General features: G+C 43.8%; 1 protein-coding gene across 1 annotated transcript in view; it reads left to right on the top strand.

Annotated features, from left to right (window-relative positions):
* Nucleotides 1–24723, top strand: part of LOC124257808 — a 51111-nt gene that overhangs the window by 13861 nt on the left and 12527 nt on the right. The window contains 10 exon segments of the mRNA XM_046691951.1: nt 8289–8359; nt 8663–8907; nt 8909–10969; nt 12160–12191; nt 12427–12495; nt 13560–13590; nt 13592–13680; nt 13959–14041; nt 14584–14711; nt 14927–15050. Of these exon segments, the coding sequence (XP_046547907.1) occupies nt 8289–8359; nt 8663–8907; nt 8909–10969; nt 12160–12191; nt 12427–12495; nt 13560–13590; nt 13592–13680; nt 13959–14041; nt 14584–14711; nt 14927–15050 (2933 nt within the window).

The raw sequence follows: 24723 nt of genomic DNA, 5'->3' as shown, positions 1-24723 counted from the left end.
TACGCAGTGCCTTCAACCTAGATGACGGCATCCAGGCACATCAAGATGCAGATCAATTCTGACTACAGCTGCAGTTTACGATCAACCTGTTGACACAGTTGGGCTGGAGCTGGAGCCGACCCAAGATCTACAGTTCCTGGGCATCAGATTCCTGACGTTAGAGAACCGCGTCCTGGTACCAGACGACCGATGGCAGAGCATCCAGTTGTGCATACCAGACGCCCTCAACTCTCCACTAGACTTAAGAACGTGGCAGCGACTCTTGGGTCTACTGACGTCAGCGCAGGCTCTCGCACGCGGAGGAAGATTGCAACTTAGACCGCTACAGAGGTTCCTGATAGCTCATCTAGACGATGTCCAGAAGTTCGCCATCCCGCAACATCTAAAGCAGTACCTGTTTTGGTGGACAGTAAGATCGAATGTTTGCGCGGAACCTATTTGAGAGAGCCAGAGTACGATCTTCATCTCTACGTGGAGGCGTCCCTCCAAGGCTTGGGGGCACATCTCAACGACGAGGTTGCAGCAGGGCAGTGGTAACAAACAGAGAAGAGTCTGCACATCAACCAGCTAGAACTGAAAGCAGTAATAGAAGCAGTTCTATATTGGGCGGCGCAGTTAGAAGATCAGGTCCTGATGATACACACGGACAACTCCACGGTGGCCTTTTACATAAATCTGCAAGGGTCCACGAGATCAGCGCCATTGCTTCAACTGACGTTCCAGCTGTTCGACATCGCAGACGAAATCAACCTGAAGATGAGGGCTTGCCACATCCCAGGGGCAAAGAACGTCCTAGCCGACGCCCTATCCAGACCAGTACAGCCGTCTCCCACAGAGTGGAAGTTACATCCAGAAGCGTTCCAGTGGGTAACAGCTCAACTAGGCCGTCCCCTCATCGACCTGTTTGCAACCCGTTTCAACCAGCAGGTGACAACGTTTGTCTCGCCAGTGCCAGACCAGCTGGCATGGGCTGTCAACGCCTTAACCATATCCTGGGAGGGAATGAAGGCCTACGCCTTCCCTCCACCGATCCTGCTACCTCAAGTATTACGCAAGATCAACCAGACGAGGGTGCTACAACTGATTTTGGTAGCCTTATTGGCCAGCGAGACTATGGTTCCCAGACCCCATAGATCTTCACGGCGAACCAGTTCTATGATTACCAGATTGGCCGAACCTACTCGTCCATCCTCACACCAAGCAGCGCCATGGCAACCCAGAAGCGTTCCAGTTACACGTATGGGAGCATATTACGTACTGCTTGAAGAATCAAGGTTACTCCACTAGAGCAACCAAGGCTGTGACCTTGGCCCTACAAAGATCTACACGTAACCTGTATGATGACAAGTGGAGAATTCTTTTTCAGAAGAAGTCCTCCTTGGGGTACTTATAAGCATTAAAATGTCCATTTTGAAACCTACGACAGTTGTAACTATATTTCAATAAAAAATATTTACAAAACGAAAAAACACGTTCTGCGTTATGAGACCACCCCTACAGGGCCCCCGCGTGGCCCCCTACCGGCAAGAGCAGGTAACTCTAGCCGACAACCTCGCAGCTCACTTTTCATGCTGTCGTCTTAGAAGAGAGACGTGCGTGTCGTTCATTGATGAAAATGAGTGTTAAAGAATCAACTAATGTATGTATGGTTCCTCTTTTCTCTCGCATGGGCGCTAGATGGAATTGTAGGTTGATTTTTTCATTCATGATTGTTGTAACTTAGTCGGACAGGCTCCATTTTCCAGCTATGTGGCAGGCAAGATGGCGGTCGGTTTGGCTTCCTTCTGTCCTACGGTGGTAACTTTTTTAAGTTACATCGCTAGGGTGGTAGGGTAATTTCTTGTATTACTATTGTAGGCTTGCCTAACGTTTTCACTTCCAGCAATGTAAGGTGAGTTGGGTAAGTTTTTTCATATTTTTTACGCTGTATATGTTACGCAGGTAGCTTGCATTTTCGCCCCTTGTTCATGATACATGTTAAGGGTAAAACTGCCTTAGCTTTTCACATAGGGTGTATCGCCCGTGCGTATTATATTTTACTTGTGTTGCATATATGTGTGTATTTTAGGCTGTACATCAGTTCCATTAAAAATGGTTCTGTTTGTTACAGTTTCACCCGTGCGTTGCATGTGCGGCCATGTTGCCACCACAGGATTCGCACGATGTGTGCCTACGTTGTTTGGCTGTTGAGCATCATGATGATCAATCGTGTGAGAGTTGCCAGATTTTCTCACCCAAGACGACTAAGCGTCGATCCGCCGATTTTTTGTTTTATACAAATCTGCTGCAGGCGGGGGGGGACTTATGGGCTCAGGACCCACCATCTAAAGTGGCTAAAAGTAAGAAGAGTTCTTCTTCTACTAGCGGGGGTGGGGGTAAGCGGGCCAAGACGGTGGATAAACCTTCTTCCCCTATCCCCTCCACTTCCACTCATTCAGATTCTGCACCCATCTGTATTAATGATTTAAATTCCATATTGCAGCAACAGATGACTTCGGTTCACTCGCTGATCACGGACGCGATGTCCGGTCTCCGTGAGGAGATCGGCTTCCGTTCGGGAGTTGGCGGCGCTCCGAGGTCATCTGTCGGGGGTTCCCCTGCCTCGGGCTATGGTCCGGGGATGGGTTCTACCCCCGGAGGGGTCATTGCCTTGAGCCTCGGCTCTGGTGACCCCTCTGCTGGCGCGCCTGTGTCTGGCCCGAGCTTCGGCTCCGGTTCAGCGCAGCGTACTAGCACGGTGGATACGGGTCACGTACCGTTGGCCACCAGCTCACAAGCGGGGGTTTCCCAAACGCCGGTGCTACCGGTCGACTCGGGGCCTTACGTTACTTCAGGGAATCCTGTTTCGGCAGGCTCTTCCCTGGGTCCTCGGCAACCTGGCTCATCCTCGAGCCTAGGGTCGGTCGGGCCAGGCGCCTTGGCTCTTATGGCTCCCCTATCTTTGTCTGTGGAACCGACTTCCGTGCTCTCGGAGGCGACTCTGGATACCGAGAGTTCGCTATCGGGGGAGCGGGAGGAGGAAGCCATGGATGAGGACGGGGGGCATGAGACGTCGGGGGAAGGTTCCTTCGCGCTTGGTCCGTCCCTGCGGCAAGTAAGGGAACGCATTGCTTCCATTTTGCCGCAGAGGAAGCTGGTGGACCAGCGAGGCAGCTCACGGAGGTGCATTCACATCTGGCACGCGACGCCATTCGGTCGTGCGCTAGCCAGATGATGTCTGCGGTTATGGGCCTCCGTCGGTTGTGGCTGTCTGTGGCCAGATATTCACCGGCTACACAGCAGGCCCTGTTGTCTCTGCCGTTCAGGATGGGCTCAACCCTGTTCCAGTTTAAGGACTCAAAGCCCTTACTCGAGCAACCCCTCACTGCTCGCGCCCGGCCTTCCGTCCTTGCCTCAGCTTACCCTTCCTCTTCAGGAAAGGAAGCGCCCAAGTGGACGGCTCCACTTCAGGCAGGTAGAGGCAAGGGCAGGGGTAGAGGTAGGGGCAAGGCTGCCTCCTCTCAGCAGCATTTTCAGAGGAAGGGGAAGTCGGCCCCGGCTTCCCAGTAAGCATTCCTCCGGAGCCCTTGTTGGTCCCGGCACAAGCGGTTGTTACACTGCCGACTGCCGGGATTCACTGCCTCTTACCCGAAGTCCCTGTCGGCGGCCGGCTACCTGTCTTCCTTCGGGAATGGGAGAAAGTCACATCAAATCCCTGGGTCCTGTCCACACTCAGGGATGGAAAAGGCCGATGTTCTCCGTGCCGAGGTCCAGGCTGACCCATTCTCAATTTAAAGGGTCTGAACAGTTTGCTAGAGGTACCGTCCTTCAAGATGGAGACACTGCGGTCGATGATCTCATCTGTGGAGGCAGGGGATTGGCTTACGTCAATCGACCTCAAGGACGCGTACCTTCATGTACCAATGCACCCCGAGTTCAGGAAATACCTCCGGTTTTCCTTCGACGGGAGGTGCTATCAGTTTCGTGTGCTCCCCTTTGGCATCTCCACGGCGCCAAGGGTGTTCACAAAACTCATGCTAGTGCCAGCTCAAGTCGCCAGGGCACAGGGCAACTTTTGTTACCCGTACCTGGACGACTGGCTGCTCAGGGCGCTTTCCACTCACTTGAGTCGGGAATCGACACAGACGGTGATGGATATTCTCAACCTCAAGAAATCCGAGCTGGTTCCGTTCCCAGGATCTGGTTTTCTTGGGGGCGAGATTCCAGACACAGCAGGGCTTAGTCTCTCTGTCTCAAGACCGCATTTCCAAAGTCCAAAGGGTTGTTTTACAATTCCTTCAGTCCCCCAGGGCCTCAGCACGCACATGGCTTCAGTTGCTAGGCAACATGGCGGCGACGGTGGACGTAGTTTGGCGTGCGCGTCTGAGGATGCAGCCAGTTCAGCAAGCGTTAGCACAGCTGTGGTCACACTCGGGGAGTTACGAGACAATTCTCCTAACTCCAGAGTGGCTTCTCCCCCACCTGAGGTGGTGGACCGACACCGGGAATCTAGTCAGGGGTATCCCACTGGAGACCCCGGTGCCTACGCTCACAATTCAGACGGACGCCTCCCTCACAGGGTGGGGGGGTGTCCTAGGGGACCTCACAGCTTCCGGACTTTGGTCCGTGAACGAGGCGACCTTACACATCAACGTGTTAGAATTGAGAGCGGTCCGACTGGTGTTCGAACGCTTCATGGAGCAGGTTCGGAACCGTGTGGTTCGTCTAGAAATGGACAATCAAACGGCGATGTCCTATATCCTGAAGCAGGGCGGTACGGTGTCTCCGTCACTCCTCCAGGAGGCGTGGCAGTTTCTGCTGAGGTGCGACCGGTTCAACACACGGGTATTACCTGTGTATCTCCCGGGGGAGGACAACGTGCGTGCAGATGCACTCTCACGTCGTATCCTGGCCCCTCTCGGTGGGTTTACGACCGGAGATATTCGGGCTATCTCCCAGTTGTTCGGTCGCTCCAGGTGGATCTGTTTGCCTCTGGGGTGACGAACCAGACTCCGGTGTTTTGCTCCAGGATCCCGGATCCGGGAGCGATCGCCTCCGACGCCTTCCAGCTAGATTGGACGGACAGGGTGCTGTGGGCTTTCCCACCGATACCCCTGATTCCCAGAGTCCTATCGCAGCTAGCCACCCAACCAGCGCGACTACTTGTGCTTCTTGCACCTCTGTGGTCGTCTCTACGCTGGTTCCCGTAATACTCAGATCGCTAGTACAGCCTCCTGTGCTATTACCGATCGCGACCGACCTCCTATCCCAGGAAGGCCAGCCACACCCGGATCCATGGATCCAGTGGGTGGCTTGGCCACTGTCAGGAGTCGCCTCCGTCTGAAGCGAATTCCTGCACCAGTTGCAGACACAATTCTGGCTTCGCGGAGGGATTCGACTAACTTACAGTATGAGGATAGATGGGCCTGTTATGCGCGCTGGTGTGGAAACATAGGGATACTTGATCCCTTTTCTTCGACTGTAGTTGAAGTTTTGGAGTTTTTACAGTCTCGGTTGGAAGCCGGCCTAGCCGCGTCTACTATCCGAGGCTACTCCACAGCTATTTCAGCTTTCCACATTCCTACCGAGGGTGCCCTTTTAGGACAACACCCTCTGGTTCAGCGTTTCTTAGCAGGTGTGGACAGAGTGCGTCCGGTCGTCCGACGGACAAGTCCGCCATGGGATCTGTCCATCGTTTTAGATTGGCTATCTAGTCCTTTCTTCTACGATATGTCGGGATTGTCGCTTCAACTGTTAAGTTGGAAAGCGGCATTTTTGGTGGCCATTACTTCAGGTAGACGGGTGGGAAACATTCATGCTATGTCCTCAGACCCGGAGCTTACCGTTTTTCACAAGGATAGGGTAAGTATTCGTTTACCTGATTCCTACCGCTCAAAAATCGATAAAGCGTTTCATGTCACCGCTCCTATTGATTTGCCTGCCTTTACGCTTCCTGCTTCGTCTGGTAGCGCAAAGCGCAGAGTACATGTGTTGGATGTACGTAAGACACTTAAGACGTATGTCAAGAGAACAGTGTCAATCCGTAAAGAGAAGCAGTTATTCTGCTGTTACGGGGGCGGTAAAGTAGGTCACCCAGTTACCACACAGACCATATCGAGGTGAATCGTGTCGGCGATTTGTATGGGTTACATACACAAGGGTATGACTCCCCCAGAGGGTTTAAAGGCTCATTCGGTTCGAGCAGTTGCCACGTCTAAAGCGTATGCTGCTGCTCTGCCCATTGAGGAGATCTGCTCTGCGGCTATTTGGAGCCGACCGAGTACGTTCATTCGCCATTATCAGCTGGACAAACATTCGCGTGAGCGTGCTCGGTTCGGCCAAACGATTCTCCACAGTGGACAGAGTAACACGCCTCAGGCCGAGTGAGCCTTGTCGCTGATTTACTCAGTGTTTTATACTGGTGTTGGGTCTATTCTCCCCTATTTTGCACTGGTGAAGGTATGTGGTGGCGGTTTTTATTTCCGTTCTTTTGGTATCGGTGCCTTTGGCTTATATTTTCCATTTTTCCCCGCTTGGCTAGCGGTGTGCTATGGACAGTAGTTTGTTTTGGCGAGTCCCTAGTTTTTACTCACTTCCACCAATCAGGATGGGAGGCGGAGTTTTATCTTGGGGGTGTGTACCAATTGACCAATGGACACTAAGCTTTGACCTCCCAGGGTCCTCGCCTTAGTCACGCCCCCCGCCTTGATTGACATTGGCGGACACGCGACTGGGTAAGTGTGATTTCTATTTTCATACGGGCTGTACTACACGTTACTGCGTTCGGACCAGTGTGTCAGACAGAATGCCACTCCGGTTTTCTGATCTTTGGGAGTCTGTTTTATGCTTATAAGTACCCCAAGGAGGACTTCTTCTGAAAAGAATTATACAAACCTGTAGAGGTTATGAATTCTTTGAAGAAAGTCCTCCTTGGGTCTGACACCCTCCCCTCATTCTGTCTGATCAGTTCAGCATGAAAAGTGAGGTCGCGAGGTTGTCGGCTAGACTTACCTGCTCTTGCTAGGGAGCCCCATGGGGGCCCTGTAGGGGTGGTCTCATAACGCAGAACGGGTTTTTTCGTTTTGTAAATATTTTTTATTGAAATATAGTTACAACTGTCGTAGGTTTCAAAATGGACATTTTAATGCTTATAAGTACCCCAAGGAGGACTTTCTTCAAAGAATTCATAACCTCTACAGGTTTGTATAAGTTTTGACCAGTATGCTGTTCAACAGGGATTCACAGCCAGAAAGACGACACATCCACAAGTAGCAGACTCTACGCTGTCTACATACCTTGCGGCAATCAGCTCGGTCATCACCATGAAGACAGGGGTAAAGTTGACCAAGGTGCTTGGAACTAGTGGCCCTGCTGAAATTTTTGAAGTTGGAAGATCAACAACAGAAGTTCGGAGCACCAGCATGGGACCTCAACATAGTGTTGCAACACCTCATCAGTGATGTATACGAACCGCTGACGCAGACGACATTTGAGTTATTAACTCAAAAGACGATATTCCTCCTCGCCTTGGCTACTGCTGCTCGGATGTCAGAAATACACGCCCTTGACTTCCGCCGTACGAGATTCGACACAGAAAGAAGGGAAGCAGTCCATCTAGGCTTTAGATGGGACTTTATAGCCAAGAACCAGCTACCGGGCCAACCGGATCGTCAGTTCTACGTTCCGTCATCAACAATCCTGGGTCCAGAAGACACTCAAGATTTATCTTTATGCCCGGTCAGAGCGATATATATCAAGCGAACACTGACGTGAATACAATCATACAGGGAATCCCGTTAGATGGTTGACCCACCACCAATTCTGTCGGATTCAGTAAGCAAATAAGCATGAGTCAGGATAAGGAAAAATATGTAATTTTTATGATAAAATTAATATTTTATACTTATCCTGACTCATGAGATGAAGCCCTCCCAACCGTCCCCTCTCACCACACGGGTTTCCTTGTAAACCTGTGTGGGGCTTATATCGGAGAGAGTGAGGAGCAAGGCATGGCAGGTCACGTGCCAGTTTTGGCGGGAAAAGGGAGGTAATTCAGGGTGAGTGATTGTACGTTCGCTTCAAGGGAATTGAAGGGATTCAAGTTTCTACTTGACCGTTCGGAAGAGAGGATGATGAGAAAGCAAATAAGCATGAGTCAGGATAAGTATAAAATATTAATTTTATCATAAAAATTACATATTCATGTGAAAAAAAGTGGTTGGTTGTCATGTTATTTGTTAGCAGGTGTGTCTTCTGTTTCCAAGTACCAGTGTTGTGGAGGTTATTGGGTTAGTGTTTCTGTGTTGCAGGTTTCCCCAAGCATCCTCCTCCGCCTCTTCCCTGCCGAGTGTCTCGACAGTCCCGTCTCAGACTCATCAAGGTACACCAACACACAGATACTTCATCCCTTCTCTTCAGGTTTCAACCCATGAAGATCTGGGTTAGAATTGATCTTCAGTAACCCATGATTGTTGTAAGAGGTGATCGGGTGGTCAGGCTTGCTGACTTGGTTGACACATGTCATTGTATCCCAATTGATTGATGCTTATGCTGTTGATCACTGGATTGTCTGGTCCAGACTGGAATATTTACAGACCGTTGCCATAGAGCTGGAGTAGTGCTGAGTGCAACGATAAACAATAACCAACCAACCAACTCCAGATACAATTTTTTTTACTTGCAGGCATCAGTGAAGTGACTCAGCCCTCAGACTTGGCCTCTGCATCTCCAATTGTATCTCCAGAAGGCAGTGAAACAGTGGTCAGAGGATCATCTCGGGACTCCAGCAGAGACACCAGTACAGTGTTCCTTACATCGGGCAGAAATGTGGAGGCTCTGACTGATGACCCTGTGTCAGGGGAAGTTATTCCACCTGAAGTGGAAGCTGCATCAAGGGAGGTAATACAGATGGCCCGAAATGCTGGAGAAGAGAATAAGTCTTTTGGGAATTGACACAAAAGACTTGTTGGAAGCTGAGGGTCGAGATGATGTTGTGGAGGCTGAGAAGAGTAATGGTGGATCATGTGAGAAGATGACATATGTTACTGCAGGTACTGCCCAGGAGGAACACCAGAGTGGGAACTCATCAGTCGAAGGAAGAGTCCGACCATATAGTGCTACAACCCAACTCACACAGAACTTCAGGACAACAGAAACCAGGCCTCTCTCCACTGGTGATTTGTCTCGTCGTAAAAGTACAAGTAAATCAGTTCGTTTTGCAGATGAGACTGAAAGCCCCAAAGTAGAAGCATGGAATGATGCAGTGATTGACAAGGATGTGTCTTCAGGAAGTCCAGACTCCAATAATAAAGCATGTGAAAATGAGGGTAACAATCTTTCTTCCTCCAATCAGTCTAAGTCACGATGCAAACCCAGTGAGATAGAACTAGGCAAAGAACCTGAGGATCCTGATGATGACAAAGAGAATTATTCGCCAAAGAAATCAGTGTATTTTCAATCTTCACAGACATTTTCACAAACTTTGGCATCAACAAGTCAACAATGTAGCTCAAATAAAACTCCTGACAAGACAACAAGCAATGCTTCTGACTCTGTTGTTCGGACATCGTTCATGGAGGAATTCCTGGCACATGCAGCTCCTGTTGATGATTCCGTCTGTTCAGTCAGCTCAGAGGAGTGCCAGCTAAATGCTGTCCAAAATGACAAGGGGCCATGTGAAGACCAAGAAGCTACTGCAAGGCCATTTCCACTCATTTCTCTGTCAGAGAGAATTGCAGCTGCAAATATTTGTATGCCAGTAACTTCTGATAAAAGTATGCATTTTACTGAACCAGATAAGGAACAGAAAGAGGATGAGGTTGAGGAAGACTTAGAAGAGGTCATTATAGCATCTGATCCACCAGTTGTTGAAACTTTCATGGAATCTGATCCGTCAGTTAATGTAACATTCTCATCTCATGAAATGTTGAATCAGTTTGAACATTGTTATGGCAGTGTTAACAATTTGATAGAAAAGCCACCTGTTAATGTTAATCGTAGAAAGAAAACTAAGGGAAGAGGAACAACAGCATCAGAATTTAAAAAACGTCCTTTCTCTCCTCCATGTCCTCCCAGCCAAAGAAAAGAAAGTAATGCATCTTCACGAAGTAGAAGGGGGAAGAGCAGCCAATCACCTTCAAAGCCCTCATCCTATGGGGTAGGAGCAAGGCATCATTACCCATCAGATCTAATTGACAGTGGGGCTGAGAGTGGAACAGATAAACCAGTATGTAAAACAAATATCCAAGGACAAAGTAAATCACGTTCAACCCAGAAAAGACCAAGTAGTGGCCGGTCTGTTAGTAGTTACAGCAGCCAAACAAGCAACTCAAGTTCAGGCAGGTTAAAACACAATGTACCAAATCCAACTGGATTTCATATTGATGAGGAAGAGATAGAGGTTCTCACATTTGATGACCTGGACCATCAGATAGATTTGATTCAATCAGAGCTGAAGAAAAATATTGATCAGCAGGCCCAGCTCCTTAGCGAGACAGAACATCTTCGTCATTCTCTAAAAAGTAGAGAGGACTTTTACTCTAATCCAGACAAAGTAAATGACGAGGATGCAGAATCTGTTTGGTGTCCAGCAGCATCCCTTGGTCTTCAGTCTGATGGTTACTACCAGTCACTTTTGAAGACCTACAGGAAGAAGTGTATGGAGGTGAGTGAGAACTGCCTGATGATCAGTGAACACATCACAAGTCCAAGATGGCAGGGGTCAGTCGCAGTTTCTGGGGGAACTGGGAGTGAAGAAAAGGCAGCTGAAACACCTGAAAACATATCTCAGAACACCGAGGGGAAAGTGCCACTTACAGAAGATACCTCACATTCAGACAGAGGAGATGTATCTGAAGAATGTGAAGAGCATGACCATGGTTGTGCAGAACAGACTGAGATTTCAGAGAAGGAAGACACCACTGACAGAATCCCTGAGAAAGCAGACACCTTCCTGAAGATGCTGTGTACAACAGTGGAGGAAGTGGAACAGGTATGTAACCCTGACCGTTATAACCAGTTTTCAAATTTACAGATTGATAAGTGAGTGAGTGAGTTTACTTTTACGCCGCACTCAGCATTATTCCAGCTATATGGCGGCGGCATGTAAATAATCTGGTCGGGACCAGACAATCCAGTGATCAACCATGAGCATCGATCTACACATTTTGGAACCGATGACCTGTGTCAACCAAGTCAGCGAGCCCGACCACCCGATCCCGTTAGTCGTCTCTTACAACAAGCATGGGTTACTGGAGATCAATTCTAACCCGGATCTTCACGGGTAGATTAATAAGTAGCCTTGTGGGCAGACAGCAATGTTCTTGCCTGATGAGGACTGGGCTGAAGCAGATTGAACCTCGCACGCCTCAAAACAAAGCCAAGCATATGCATCTACTGGCACAGGTTGATGTGTAAGTTGTGAGAAAAGACCACATCAGTATCATTTCAATAGAGAGAGGACATTTGTTCTGTTTGGTGTGTTGGTGAATGTACTGTAGCTGACAGCAGCACTCACCTACTCATGCAGACATCTTTACATATTTCACATGATCATGAAAGAAGCGACACCGCAATGTTTGTTGGGTAATTGCATTCTCTTCCCACACTTGTCATATATTCCTACGAACCTCTGTTCTAATAGGGCCATATTTCCCAGTTCTCGTAAAATCCCCTAGCGGCACAAAATCGCAACACGAATTATCTCCCTTCTTTCCATACAAGCAAATGTGGGGCCACAAATATCCCTCCTCTGCCGGGTACTTGTGTTTATGTGACACACAAGACATTTGATGGCTAGCTTGCCTGATGTCATCAAGGGCGCCATTGATCCGCTATTTACATGACTGAGTTCTGTCTAGAAGAAATGTTTGCGCATCGTGCAGGGGAAGAGGTTCTAGTTTTCCCAAAGCATATGGAAATTACCGAGACTTTGTGAATGATTACTTTTGAAACAATGTCGCTAATTGCACAACTTAATCTGATTGCAACCAATCACGAATCCTGAACACTCGCACCATGAAAGGGTATTAGAACAGAGGTTCGTAGGAAATTATGACAAGTAACCTCTGTGGGAAGAGAATGGGGTAATTGTAGTTATATAAAGTTTCTTTGCAGTAACAGAGTAAAGTGTATATGTAGATACATGTGTATATTCAAGAAACATATTTTGTTATGTTTCAGCCTGTTGTGAAGTCTACCTGTTTGGAGATAAGGTAAGTGTAGTTCACACAGAGCATGACTATTTTTTGTGTTCCTGAAGAATGAAAATGGTAGTCTGAGTCCAAGGCCATCTGAGTTGACTGGCGAAGACGTGCTTCTCTTCAATAGTCTACCTTTGCTTCATTACTGTTCCAAGTCTTCAGTACTGACTCCTCTTGTATTGTATTAGTAAAGTATGATCAAAACAAGAAGTGACATTTATTGTTCAGTTTGTAATGCTCGTTACAGACAGCACCACGTTTCAGGCAAGAAGGAGCTTACCGTAGTAGCAACCACAAAGGAATTGTCAAAACAGAAGTAAGTATTTTAAAATGACAAGGTATGCTTTGAAAACCCCTTTTTATCCAATATATATACAGTCAAATCCCGATGAGTCGAATCTCTGTGGACCAAGTAATAAATTCGACCTATCGATGTATTCGAGACATAGGTATGTCTATGAGGGTAGAAAAAAAAAGATGATCCAGTCCTAATTCCTCCACGTAAGCATTTGTTTATGTAATGATTTCCCTATCACTAATAGGGCCACCTTATCAGTTCCAGTCTGATTAGCACAGACAGGAATTTCCGTAAAATCACTAATCTGCCTTTTGAACTCACCCGTCAATGGCGGAAAGGTGTGAGCCACGCTGGTTTGTTAATTGGATCAGTTTGCTACACCAATCAACTTCTCATTGACTGACTTCGGCTTATGTATACAAGATTGCTGTTGTTTGAATCTCATGGGACCAAATTTTCTTCTCGAGTCATAGTGTGTATTTATGAGACGAATCTGTGTAACCGGAAATCAAATGATGACAACTATAACAGGGAATGGTCGGGACCGACAGGTACTTCGAGTTATACATAATATTCGAGACACCGGCATTCGACTCATCGGGATTTGACTGTAGATATTTGGGAGTGGGATAGACCAGTCAGCCACCATAATGTCCAGACATCTTTGTTCTATCTATTTCTGACTGACAGGGTCTAAATGCTCAGAGGCCATGTGTAGGCCATGAGTCTTTTCATTTCAAGCATCTGATAAAAAAAGTATTTCACTGATGCATGTATTGTTGATATCATGTAACGGTTGTCATGGTTACAAATGATGCTTCAAATAATGCTTCTAAGTAGTTACTGCCAGACTCTTCTTTGTGGTACTCTGTACACTTCACAGATTCTCTATGGTACACATCTGTCACATTGTACGATAACTGCATTCAAACATGTCAGTACTCCTTTGAGGAACAATCAGCATAATTAGCCTATGCCTGACATTTCATTTAGTTTGACAATTGTGTTGAAGTTATTATCATCAAGCATGAGGCAGTGTATGATTTAGTGTCTGTTGCTCATATACACGATCTGTCCTATAGAGTGAAGAAAGCTGACAAACCTTCAGCCCCATTTCCCCCCTTTGTGCTTCTCCATCAACGCCCGGCCGCCACAGGGATATCTGTACTACTTCGCCTACGGGGCAGACATGAACAATGACAGGTACGTGACTAGAATGACAACCTTCAATGTCATTGTCTGTCCCAAGGAACAAAAGTTCTGATTTTTTTAAAGCAGGTTTTATTATTTGTCAAGAACATCTATTTTTAATCCCCACAAGAAAGGTTAGTCTTTGTATAATAATGATGTATGGTTCATTATATATGACAATTGATTTCTAATGCTTCTGCACAAGAGTTGCTTCCAGTCACACATTGTTTTAGTTTAAATTATGCTGTGTAAATTATGAAGTCCATGTGGGTTTGGGTTTTGGTTTTCAGGATGAGCCTGTACTTGAAGAGGGACATCAGCCAGCGTTTCTGGGGGCTCCTCATGGGTTTCAGTCTGGTCTTCAACAAGAAAGGTATGTACATGACTGGTCACTGGCGCCCCATAACTGAGATGGACAACTTGTGAACCGATTCTGTCCTGTTGTCCAGAGTTATATAAAAAACATCTCACTCATTGCCACTTACATTGTCAAGCATGTAACAGCAGACTGATATAGATTTATCTATACTTGAACGGAACATGATATCTGATTGTACTAGATCAACCTGCTATTCTATTATAGAACTGATTGATGCTCGTGCTGTTGATCACTGGATTGTCTTGTCCAGACTTAATTATTTACAGACCGCTGCCATATGGCTGGAATGTTGCAAAGTGTGGCATAAAACTAAACGCATTCATTCACCATTAAGAACAATGGAGTGTTAAAGCTATATGTAGCTTGACAGATCAGATGAACATATATCTGACCATCAGCTTGTAAATGCTCTGCTGCCTAATAATATTGTGTGTATACCTGTACTATAGGCCTGTGGCTTTTTAAGTGCAAATAATGATTGAATGACACTGCAGTGGTGATAATTGTGTACTTCATTGCCCACCTTCTGTCCCCAGGTGCAGATGTTGAAGCAGGATGCTTCCCCAACATAGAGTTCAACCCATTCTGCTCCGTGGAGGGCTGTGTGTATCAACTGACTCAGGCAGATCTCAATGTTCTGGACAAGTGTGTTGGAGTCCCACAGGTACAAACCGTTAATCTAGTAGCTACTTGCTTTGTAAAAACTTACTTACGTCATCACTTCAGTATGTTCATGTTAACTAGTTACTACTGTGTCTTCTCTCAGAGGAATTTCATGTAAGGAAAGCAACTTTACAAACCTAACATAATATTTGAGTGTAAACTGTATGAAGCAAATGCAATGTGACTGATGATGTGGTACTTCTGTCTGTGTTGCAGCATTACTGCCATGTTGTCCTGCCAGTGTGGATGTCCAATACCACAGACCCAGACAAACTTGGAGTGGCTCAGTACTGTGTGCCAGCCGTCATCTACATAGCACAGGACCAGTGGGTGGACAGAGGTAGGTACTGACTGTCATCTGTATAGTGGGTGGACAGAGGTAGGTACTGACTGTCATCTGTATAGTGGTTGGACAGAGGTAGGTACTGACTGTCATCTGTATAGTGGGTGGACAGAGGTAGGTACTGGCTGTCATCTGTATAGTGGGTGGACAGAGGTAGGTACTAACTGTCATCTGTATAGTGGGTGGACAGAGGTAGGTACCAACTGTCATCTGTATAGTGGGTGGACAGAGGTAGGTACCGACTGTCATCTGTATAGTGGGTAGACAGAGGTAGGTACTGACTGTCATCTGTATAGTGGGTAGACAGAGGTAGGTACTGACTGTCATCTGTATAGTGGGTAGACAGAGGTAGGTACTGATCATCTGTGTATAGTGGGTAGACAGAGGTAGGTACTGACTGTCATCTGTATAGTGGGTGGACAGAGGTAGGTACTGACTGTCATCTGTATAGTGGGTGGACAGAGGTAGGTACTGACTGTCATCTGTATAGTGGGTGGACAGAGGTAGGTACTGACTGTCATCTGTATAGTGGGTGGACAGAGGCTGGTACTGACTGTCATCTGTATAGTGGGTGGACAGAGGTAGGTACTGGCTGTCAATCTGTATAGTGGGTGGACAGAGGTAGGTACTGGCTGTCATCTGTATAGTGGGTAGACAGAGGTAGGTACTGACTGTCATCTGTATAGTGGGTGGACAGAGGCTGGTACTGACTGTCATCTGTATAGTGGGTTGACAGAGGTAGGTACTGGCTGTCATCTGTATAGTGGGTAGACAGAGGTAGGTACTGGCTCTCATCTGTATAGTGGGTAGACAGAGGTAGGTACTGACTGTCATCTGTATAGTGGGTGGACAGAGGTAGGTACTGACTGTCATCTGTATAGTGGTTGGACAGAGGTAGGTACTGACTGTCATCTGTATAGTGGGTAGACAGAGGTAGGTACTGACTGTCATCTGTATAGTGGGTGGACAGAGGTAGGTACTGGCTGTCAATCTGTATAGTGGGTGGACAGAGGTAGGTACTGGCTGTCATCTGTATAGTGGGTAGACAGAGGTAGGTACTGACTGTCATCTGTATAGTGGGTGGACAGAGGCTGGTACTGACTGTCATCTGTATAGTGGGTGGACAGAGGCTGGTACTGACTGTCATCTGTATAGTGGGTTGACAGAGGTAGGTACTGGCTGTCATCTGTATAGTGGGTAGACAGAGGTAGGTACTGACTGTCATCTGTATAGTGGGTAGACAGAGGTAGGTACTGACTGTCATCTGTATAGTGGGTGGACAGAGGTAGGTACTGACTGTCATCTGTATAGTGGTTGGACAGAGGTAGGTACTGACTGTCATCTGTATAGTGGGTGGACAGAGGTAGGTACTGACTGTCATCTGTATAGTGGGTAGACAGAGGTAGGTACTGACTGTCATCTGTATAGTGGGTAGACAGAGGTAGGTACTGACTGTCATCTGTATAGTGGGTAGACAGAGGTAGGTACTGACTGTCATCTGTATAGTGGGGTGGACAGAGGTAGGTACTGACTGTCATCTGTATAGTGTGGTGCAGACAGTGGACAGAGGTAGGTACTGACTGTCATCTGTATAGTGGGTGGACAGAGGCTGGTACTGACTGTCATCTGTATAGTGGGTGGACAGAGGTAGGTACTGGCTGTCAATCTGTATAGTGGGTGGACAGAGGTAGGTACTGGCTGTCATCTGTATAGTGGGTAGACAGAGGTAGGTACTGACTGTCATCTGTATAGTGGGTGGACAGAGGCTGGTACTGACTGTCATCTGTATAGTGGGTGGACAGAGGCTGGTACTGACTGTCATCTGTATAGTGGGTTGACAGAGGTAGGTACTGGCTGTCATCTGTATAGTGGGTAGACAGAGGTAGGTACTGGCTACTGGCTCATCTGTATAGTGGGTGGACAGAGGTAGGTACTGGCTGTCATCTGTATAGTGGGTGGACAGAGGTAGGTACTAACTGTCATCTGTATAGTGGGTGGACAGAGGTAGGTACCAACTGTCATCTGTATAGTGGGTAGACAGAGGTAGGTACTGACTGTCATCTGTATAGTGGTTGGACAGAGGTAGGTACTGACTGTCATCTGTATAGTGGGTAGACAGAGGTAGGTACTGACTGTCATCTGTATAGTGGGTAGACAGAGGTAGGTACTGACTGTCATCTGTATAGTGGGTAGACAGAGGTAGGTACTGACTGTCATCTGTATAGTGGGTAGACAGAGGTAGGTACTGACTGTCATCTGTATAGTGGGTGGACAGAGGTAGGTACTGACTGTCATCTGTATAGTGGGTGGACAGAGGTAGGTACTGACTGTCATCTGTATAGTGGGTGGACAGAGGCTGGTACTGACTGTCATCTGTATAGTGGGTGGACAGAGGTAGGTACTGGCTGTCAATCTGTATAGTGGGTGGACAGAGGTAGGTACTGGCTGTCATCTGTATAGTGGGTAGACAGAGGTAGGTACTGACTGTCATCTGTATAGTGGGTGGACAGAGGCTGGTACTGACTGTCATCTGTATAGTGGGTGGACAGAGGCTGGTACTGACTGTCATCTGTATAGTGGGTTGACAGAGGTAGGTACTGGCTGTCATCTGTATAGTGGGTAGACAGAGGTAGGTACTGGCTCTCATCTGTATAGTGGGTGGACAGAGGTAGGTGCTGACTGTCATCTGTATAGTGGGGGGTCAGAGATAGGTACTGACTTTCATCTACATATATATGAGACAGTTGTGTTTATGATATAGTTGTGTGATATACTGTTATGTGGATGTGTGATTTAGTTGTGTGATAGACTGTAATGTGGATGTGTGATATAGTTGTGTGATAGACTGTAATGTGGATGTGTGATATAGTTGTGTGATATACATGTAATGTGGATGTGTGATATAGTTGTGTGATAGACTGTAATGTGGATGTGTGATATAGTTGTGTGATATACATGTAATGTGGATGTGTGATATAGTTGTGTGATAGACTGTAATGTGGATGTGTGATATAGTTGTGTGATATACATGTAATGTGGATGTGTGATATAGTTGTGTGATAGACTGTAATGTGGATGTGTGATGTAGTTGTGTGATAGACTGTAATGTGGATGTGTGATATAGTTGTGTGATATACTGTAATGTGGATGTGTGATGTAGTTGTGTGATAGACTGTAATGTGGATGTGTGATATAGTTGTGTGATATACATGTAATGTGGATGTGTGATATAGTTGTGTGATATACATGTAATGTGGATGTGTGATGTAGTTGTGTGATAGACTGTAATGTGGATGTGTGATATAGTTGTGTGATATACATGTAATGTGGATGTGTGATATACTTTGTGATATACATGTAATGTGGATGTGTGATATAGTTGTGTGATATACATGTAATGTGGATGTGTGATATAGTTGTGTGATAAACTGTAATGTGGATGTGTGATATAGTTGTGTGATAGACTGTAATGTGGATGTGTGATATAGTTGTGTGATAGACTGTAATGTGGATGTATGATATAGTTGTGTGATAGACTGTAATGTGGATCCGTAATATACTTGTGTGATATACTGTAATGTGGATGTGTGATGTAGTTGTGTGATATACTGTAATGTGGATGTGTGATATAGTTGTGTGATATACTGTAATGTGGATGTGTGATATACTGTTATGTGGATGTGTGATATAGTTGTGTGATATACTGTAATGTGGATGTGTGATATAGTTGTGTGATAGACTGTAATGTGAATGTGTGATATAGTTGTGTGATATACATGTAATGTGGATGTGTGATATAGTTGTGTGATATACTGTAATGTGGATGTGTGATATAGTTGTGTGATAGACTGTAATGTGGATGTGTGATATACTTGTGTGATATACTGTAATGTGGATGTGTGATATAGTTGTGTGATATACTGTAATGTGGATGTATGATATAGTTGTGTGATAGACTGTAATGTGGATGTGTGATATAGTTGTGTGATATACATGTAATGTGGATGTGTGATATAGTTGTATGATAGACTGTAATGTGGATGTGTGATATACTTGTGTGATATACTGTAATGTGGATGTGTGATGTAGTTGTGTGATATACAGTCAACTCTCGTTAATCCGACACTTGTGGTTGCAGAGAAATATGTCGGATTAACGGAAATGTCGGATTAATGAAAATGTCGGATTTATGTATTTGTGTGAAAATATCAATGTTTACTAAATGTCATGATCGTCATACTGTTGCATGCATATCAGAAATGGTAGATCTAGTTATCTTCATCCTACGTAAAAATATTCACAGAAATAAAAAATACTAACAATACATACTTGTTATCATTTATTAGCATTCATAGATGGCATAACATACATATATAATCACGTAAGCAAACTGTTTCATATCTATTTCATGACCACATTGACACAAAACTCACGTTTGTTTTTACCGCATATCAGCTGCCATTATGACCCGATGTTGAATATGTTACAGTTTCCATACAACTAATTCCATAATAACATGTGGACGTCTAATGTACAATCTGGCGTGTATCATAACATATATAATTTATAACTTGAAAAAGTCTTTGATGGTCATTAACATCAAACACGTCTAAGTGGTGTGTCAAAAATGTTTGCAAAGTGTTCAACGATGTTTTGGCCTCAGAGAGCTTGAAGCATTGGAATCAGTCGTAGAGACGCTCAACCCCTAAGCAGATTGCTTCAGGTAGTCACATACGGTTGATCGTCCAATCTTCACTTCAAACTTCTGCTCAGCAAAAGTAATGACTTCTTGTTGTGTTGTCTGGGGTTTGTGTTTCTTCAAAAGGAGATTTCATTCTTGATCAATGGCGTAACTTCTACAAGGGGTCGCTTAGCAGGTGGTGTACATCTTGTGATGAAAACTCATGTCGTTGTAAACATTTTATACAGCTCGCTCTACTGTTGTTTCTTGATTAAATCGTCTCAATTAATTATCCTGTGTTCCTAATTAATAAGTGTGATGTTCACTGACGTCAGTGTCAAGTAGCCAGTAAGGCACACGCTAATTACCACTCATGTGTGATTGTTTGTATACGGTCAGATTATCCGACTGGCTGTGTTGATTGTCGGATTAACAAATGTTTTTACAATGTATTTACAATAATCAGTTGCTAGATTGGTGTGTCGGAGTCGGAATGCGAGAATGTCAGATTAACGAGAGTAATTATCACTGTTTTAAATTGTTCCCTAATTTTTTCTCAGATTAATGTGATTGTCGGATTAATGAGTGTCGGATTAACGAGAGCTGACTGTACTGTAATGTGGATGTGTCATATAGTTGTGTGATATACTGTAATGTGGATGTGTGATATAGTTGTGTGATATACTGTTATGTGGATGTGTGATATAGTTGTGTGATAGACTGTAATGTGGATGTGTGATATAGTTGTGTGATAGACTGTAATGTGGATGTGTGATATAGTTGTGTGATAGACTGTAATGTGGATGTGTGATATAGTTGTGTGATATACATGTAATGTGGATGTGTGATATAGTTGTGTGATATACTGTTATGTGGATGTGTGATATACTTGTGTGATATACTGTAATGTGGATGTGTGATATAGTTGTGTGATAGACTGTAATGTGGATGTGTGATATAGTTGTGTGATATACTGTAATGTGGATGTGTGATATAGTTGTGTGATATACATGTAATGTGGATGTATGATATAGTTGTGTGATATACTGTAATGTGGATGTGTGATATAGTTGTGTGATAGACTATAATGTGGATGTGTGATATAGTTGTGTGATATACAGGTAATGTGGATGTGTGATATAGTTGTGTGATATACATGTAATGTGGATGTGTGATATAGTTGTGTGATAGACTGTAATGTGGATGTGTGATACAGTTGTGTGATATACATGTAATGTGGATGTGTGATATAGTTGTGTGATATACATGTAATGTGGATGTGTGATATAGTTGTGTGATAGACTGTAATGTGGATGTGTGATATAGTTGTGTGATATACTGTTATGTGGATGTGTGATATACTGTAATGTGGATGTGTGATATACTTGTGTGATATACTGTAATGGGGTTGTGTGATATTGTTGTGTGATAGACTGTAATGTGGATGTGTGATATACTTGTGTGATATACTGTAATGTGGATGTGTGATATAGTTGTGTGATATACTGTAATGTGGATGTGTGATATAGTTGTGTGATATACTGTAATGTGGATGTGTGATATAGTTGTGTGATATACATGTAATGTGGATGTGTGATATAGTTGTGTGATAGACTGTAATGTGGATGTGTGATATAGTTGTGTGATATACATGTAATGTGGATGTGTGATATAGTTGTGTGATATACATGTAATGTGGATGTGTGATATAGTTGTGTGATAGACTGTAATGTGGATGTGTGATATAGTTGTGTGATAGACTGTAATGTGGATGTATGATATAGTTGTGTGATAGACTGTAATGTGGATGTGTGATATAGTTGTGTGATAGACTGTAATGTGGATGTGTGATATAGTTGTGTGATAGACTGTAATGTGGATGTATGATATAGTTGTGTGATAGACTGTAATGTGGATGTGTGATATAGTTGTGTGATAGACTGTAATGTGGATGTGTGATATAGTTGTGTGATAGACTGTAATGTGGATGTGTGATATACTTGTGTGATATACTGTAATGTGGATGTGTGATATAGTTGTGTGATATACTGTAATGTGGATGTGTGATATAGTTGTGTGATATACTGTTATGTGGATGTGTGATATACTGTAATGTGGATGTGTGATATACTTGTGTGATATACTGTAATGTGGATGTGTGATATTGTTGTGTGATAGACTGTAATGTGGATGTGTGATATACTTGTGTGATATACTGTAATGTGGATGTGTGATATAGTTGTGTGATAGACTGTAATGTGGATGTGTGATATACTTGTGTGATATACTGTAATGTGGATGTGTGATATAGTTGTGTGATATACTGTAATGTAGATGCCAGTGATATAGTTGTGTGATATACTGTAATGTGGATGTGTGATATTGTTGTGTGATATACTGTTATGTGGGATGTGTGATATAGTTGTGTGATATACTGTAATGTGGATGTGTGATATAGCTTGTGTGATATACTGTAATGGATGTGTGATATAGTTGTGTGATATACTGTAATGTGGATGTGTGATATAGTTGTGTGATATACTGTAATGTGGATGTGTGATATAGTTGTGTGATATACTGTTATGTGGATGTGTGATATAGTGTGTGATATACTGTAATGTGGATGTGTGATATACTTGTGTGATTTACTGTAATGTGGATGTGTGATATAGTTGTGTGATATACTGTAATGTGGATGTGTGATATAGTTGTGTGATATACTGTAATGTGGATGTGTGATATAGTTGTGTGATATACATGTAATGTGGATGTGTGATATAGTTGTGTGATAGACTGTAATGTGGATGTGTGATATAGTTGTGTGATATACTGTAATGTGGATGTGATATAGTTGTGTGATATACTGTAATGTGGATGTGTGATATAGTTGTGTGATATACATGTAATGTGGATGTGTGATATAGTTGTGTGATATACATGTAATGTGGATGTGATATAGTTGTGTGATAGACTGTAATGTGGATGTGTGATATAGTTGTGTGATATACATGTAATGTGGATGTGTGATATAGTTGTGTGATATACATGTAATGTGGATGTGTGATATAGTTGTGTGATAGACTGTAATGTGGATGTGTGATATAGTTGTGTGATATACTGTTATGTGGATGTGTGATATAGTTGTGTGATATACTGTAATGTGGATGTGTGATATAGTTGTGTGATATACATGTAATGTGGATGTGTGATATAGTTATGTGATAGACTGTAATGTGGATGTGTGATATAGTTGTGTGATATACTGTTATGTGGATGTGTGATATACTATGTAATGTGGATGTGTGATATACTTGTGTGATATACTGTAATGTGGATGTGTGATATTGTTGTGTGATAGACTGTAATGTGGATGTGTGATATACTTGTGTGATATACTGTAATGTGGATGTATGATATAGTTGTGTGATAGACTGTAATGTGGATGTGTGATATAGTTGTGTGATATACTGTAATGTGGATGTGTGATGTAGTTGTGTGATATACTGTTATGTGGGATGTGTGATATAGTTGTGTGATAGACTGTAATGTGGATGTGTGATATAGTTGTGTGATATACATGTAATGTGGATGTGTGATATATAGTTGTGTGATATACTGTAATGTGGATGTGTGATATAGTTGTGTGATATACTGTAATGTGGATGTGTGATATAGTTGTGTGATATACTGTTATGTGGATGTGTGATATACTGTAATGTGGATGTGTGATATACTTGTGTGATATACTGTAATGTGGATGTGTGATATTGTTGTGTGATAGACTGTAATGTGGATGTGTGATATACTTGTGTGATATACTGTAATGTGGATGTGTGATATAGTTGTGTGATATACTGTAATGTGGATGTGTGATATACTTGTGTGATATACTGTAATGTGGATGTATGATATAGTTGTGTGATAGACTGTAATGTGGATGTGTGATATACTTGTGTGATATACTGTAATCGGATGGATGTGTGATATAGTTGTGTGATATACTGTAATGTGGATGTGTGATATAGTTGTGTGTGGATGTATACTGATATGTGGATGTGTGATATACTGTAATGTGGATGTGTATTGATATACTTGTGTGATATACTGTAATGTGGATGTGTGATATTGTTGTGTGATAGACTGCTGTAATGTGGATGTGTGATATACTTGTGTGATATACTGTAATGTGGATGTGTGATATAGTTGTGTGATAGTCTGTAATGTGGATGTGTGATATACTTGTGTGATATATACTGTAATGTGGATGTATGATATATTGTGTGATAGATATATGTGTGATATACTTGTGTGATGATACTGTAATCTTGGATGTGTGATGTAGTTATTATGATATACTGTAATGTGGATGTGTGATATACTTGTGTGATATACTGTAATGTGGATGTGTGATATAGTTGTGTGATATACTGTTATGTGGGTGTGTGATATACTGTAATGTGGATGTGTGATATACTTGTGTGATATACTGTAATGTGGATGTGTGATATAGTTGTGTGATAGACTGTAATGTGGATGTGTGATATAGTTGTGTGATATACTGTAATGTGGATGTGTGATATAGTTGTGTGATATACTGTAATGTGGATGTATGATATAGTTGTGTGATAGACTGTAATGTGGATGTGTGATATACTTGTGTGATATACTGTAATGTGGATGTGTGATGTAGTTGTGTGATATACTGTAATGTAGATGTGTGATATGGTTGTGTGATATACTGTAATGTGGATGTGTGATATAGTTGTGTGATATACTGTTATGTGGATGTGTGATATAGTTGTGTGATATACTGTAATGTGGATGTGTGATATAGTTGTGTGATATACATGTAATGTGGATGTGTGATATAGTTGTGTGATATACTGTAATGTGGATGTGTGATATAGTTGTGTGATAGACTCTAATGTGGATGTGTATGATATAGTTGTGTGATAGACTGTAATGTGGATGTATGATATAGTTGTGTGA

This window comes from Haliotis rubra, unplaced genomic scaffold, assembly GCF_003918875.1.
Source record: "Haliotis rubra isolate DU_JTF1 unplaced genomic scaffold, ASM391887v1 Scf117, whole genome shotgun sequence".
Classification (NCBI taxonomy): domain Eukaryota; kingdom Metazoa; phylum Mollusca; class Gastropoda; order Lepetellida; family Haliotidae; genus Haliotis; species Haliotis rubra.
This window is presented reverse-complemented; position numbering and strand designations above follow the sequence as displayed.